The 3,100-nt window shown below is 41.1% G+C and overlaps 1 protein-coding gene across 1 annotated transcript; it reads left to right on the top strand.

Moving 5' to 3' along the window:
- Nucleotides 1-351: 351 nt before the first annotated feature.
- LOC125962954 (olfactory receptor 1019-like) lies at nt 352-1,283 on the top strand. The gene has a single exon (XM_049704540.1). The coding sequence runs from the start codon at nt 352-354 to the stop codon at nt 1,270-1,272; it is 921 nt and encodes a 306-aa protein (XP_049560497.1). The 3' UTR covers nt 1,273-1,283.
- The last annotated feature ends 1,817 nt before the right edge of the window (nt 1,284-3,100 follow it).

Here is a 3,100-nt window from a genome sequence, read left to right as displayed (position 1 = left end):
TCTTTCTACTTCATTTATTCCTTCAACAAATATTAAGTGTCTTTTGCCTCCTAGGCCTTTACTTTCTTACTTCTGTGTTCCTTTTGCTTTCTGAATTTTCTTTACCTCGTTTTCCTTCCCCTTTTTTCTCCTATCGTTACTTTCCCAATGTTATGCTTGGGAAATAGTGATACTATTTGGGAAGTGTTTAAAGTGAAATTGTAGACGCAGGGAAGGGTTGGAGAGTGCTGTGGATTCATGTGTTTTGAGTGGGACTGTTTTACCCGTATCATCCAGTTTTCTATTATTTCCTCACTTAAAGCATGTCAAAAGCATTCTTACCTAATCAAGGGTAATACCCAGCTTGTGTTGATGGAGAATTCATCTACAGTGACTGACCTCATCCTTCTGGGCATGACAGAGAACCCTCAGCTTGGGGTCCTGCTATTTGGAGTCTTCTTTATTGTTTATATTGTCACTGTGTTGGGGAATCTAGGCCTGGTAGTCCTGATCAGAGTCAGTCCCTGCCTCCACACCCCCATGTATTTTTTCCTCTCTAATCTGTCCTTTCTTGATGTCTGTTTTTCTTCTGTCACGATCCCAGAGACTTTAGCAAATTTGTTATCTAAGTTGCAGGCTGTTTTTTTCCTTGGATGTGTGACTCAAATGGGCTTGTTCATAATCTTTGCCTCCGCTGAATGCAACATTTTGGCTTCCATGGCCTGTGACCTCTATACTGCCATTTGTCACCCATTGCTCTACCACATCACCATGTCTAGAGTCCGTCGTCTCAAATTGGTAGCAGGATGCTACCTTGGTGGATTAGTTAACATGGTTTCTGTGACAACTTCCATCACACAACTATCGTTCTGTCAACCACATGTCCTTCCTCATTTCTGTGACATCCCTCTACTGTCAGCACTGGCTTGCTCAGACCACTGGGTCACCCAGATCTTGATTGTTGGCTGTGGAGGATTCACCCTGTTCACCTCCATTATGGTAATCCTTGTCTCCTACCTGTCTGTCCTCATGACTATCCTGAGAATTCCCTCAGCTTCTGGCAGGCAAAAAGCTTTCTCTGCCTGTGCTTCCCACTTGACTGCTGTTGGCCTATACTATGGAACAACTATGTACACCTACTTTCAGCCCTCTCAACGTGGATCCCAGGCAGGAAATCAGATGGTCTCAGTGTTTTATGCAATGGTGATCCCACTGTCAAATCCTCTCATCTATAGTTTGAGAAACCAGGAAGTGAAAGTTGCTCTACAGAAAATATTGAAGAAAAGTCCCTAATCCCCCATTCTGTGTCTCCAAAATGTAATATATTCTATGAAGACTTGCTCACAGTTCTATTCACAGTGTTTTCCTTACCTGCGAATAAAGCCTTTTAAGAATAATTGAATTGCTCTGGCTAAGTGTTTAGGTGTAGATGCTTAGATAAACAGCAATATGATAGGAAGAAATTATATGGACAAAATGATGTGTATTTTCTGAAACAACTGATAAGAAATACTTTAAGAAGAGGAAATAATGTATGTGGGTATGAATATGTCAGTCTGAGTTGTGAACGAGTATAACACTAGTCATGAGTTAATTCCAAGATAACAAGGTTAGAAAACAATGTAATTTGACTATAAGTTATAGAAGAGAACATTAATTCCTTTGCTTTACCACTCATGTACTTATATAGAGGATTTCCTTGATATCCCTTAGGCTGAATTAAGTTAAATCCATATCTTTCATAAGGACTCAGAATATTCCTAGATGTGTGTTTTCCAAATGCTCTATGATATCTGCCACAGTGAAGCTGTAAAATGTAAGTCTATATATGAATTCACATGTGCAATTATTGAGATTTACAGGGATAAATCTTTTTATTTTTTGTGGTACGCGGGCCTCTCACTGTTGTGGCCTCTCCCGTTGCGGAGCACAGGCTCCGGACGCGCAGGCTCAGCGGCCATGGCTCATGGGCCCAGCCGCTCCGCGGCATGTGGGATCTTCCCGAACCGGGGCACGAACTCGTGCCCCCTGCATCGGCAGGTGAACTCTCAGCCACTGCGCCACCAGGGAAGCCCTACAGGGATAAATCTTAAAGAGAGCAGTACTCAGCCAAACGTCTAAATTTGGCATGTGAAGATCTTCAGGTCCTGCTCGTCCAAGTCCTATTCATTTTTAAAGTCCAAACTTAAATCCAATCTTCATTTCCAGATAACTTTTCATGACATTTCAGATGGAAGTGAGTATTCATACACTGTTTTCCCATGGTACTTTGCACCTCTATTTTACCATTATGATGCTTGGCCTTATAAAATACTCTGTGCATTTTTCAGAATTTCTGTTTTGCTCACCTATGTTGAAACACTTTTGTAAAGATGGAGCCATATTTGGTTAATTTTTTTTTATCTTCCACCCAAAGTCTAGCCTAAACTTTGGTACCCGGTAAAGGCTCAAAAAACATTAGCAGAGTTGAAATTCACTCCCAACTAACCCTTTTCCTTATTCAGTTCATTTTATCCACAAAACATTGTTACATTCTATCACGTAATGGAGGAGAGGTAGAAAATCTTACCTCTTGAGACATGATCATCTAGCTGAATCTCCTGGTTTTATGGATGTTTCCTGTTAACACTCAACCCACAGTAGGGAACCTGAACCTCTTCTTCATTGCCCTTATCTTTTAGTTCTATACCACCCAGGCATTTGCCCTTTAACCCCTTGTCCTCCCTGGATTTCTCTTCTTCTGTGGTAACCAGCCCATGCATATCATAGATTTCTTCCTGGAATAAAGATCATCCTTTTTGTAGGATTCAAGGTTAAAGATTCTCACAATCAGAACTCAGAGGTATAAGGGCCCATAGAGATCATTGAGAATTATGGGTTTTAATTTTTTAAGCATTGGAATTATTTCTTTAAGTGAATTCCAATGCAGAACAAAAAATATAAAACAGAAGTGGAATAGATTTGGCTAGAAAAGTGTGGGGTGCCTACAGCACCATTGCCTAGCACTCACCTCTCCCTCTCTGAGGCACTGCTCTAGAAACTCAATGACGGTCTGAAAACGCTAGGTTAATTGAAACTGCTCTTTTCACATATGAGGACACACAGTGTCCCCAAGGGAGAG

The sequence above is a fragment of the Orcinus orca genome, chromosome X, assembly GCF_937001465.1.
Source record: "Orcinus orca chromosome X, mOrcOrc1.1, whole genome shotgun sequence".
Lineage (NCBI taxonomy): Eukaryota > Metazoa > Chordata > Mammalia > Artiodactyla > Delphinidae > Orcinus > Orcinus orca.
The sequence above is the reverse complement of the archived record's forward strand: the minus strand, read 5'-3'. Positions and strand labels throughout refer to the sequence as shown.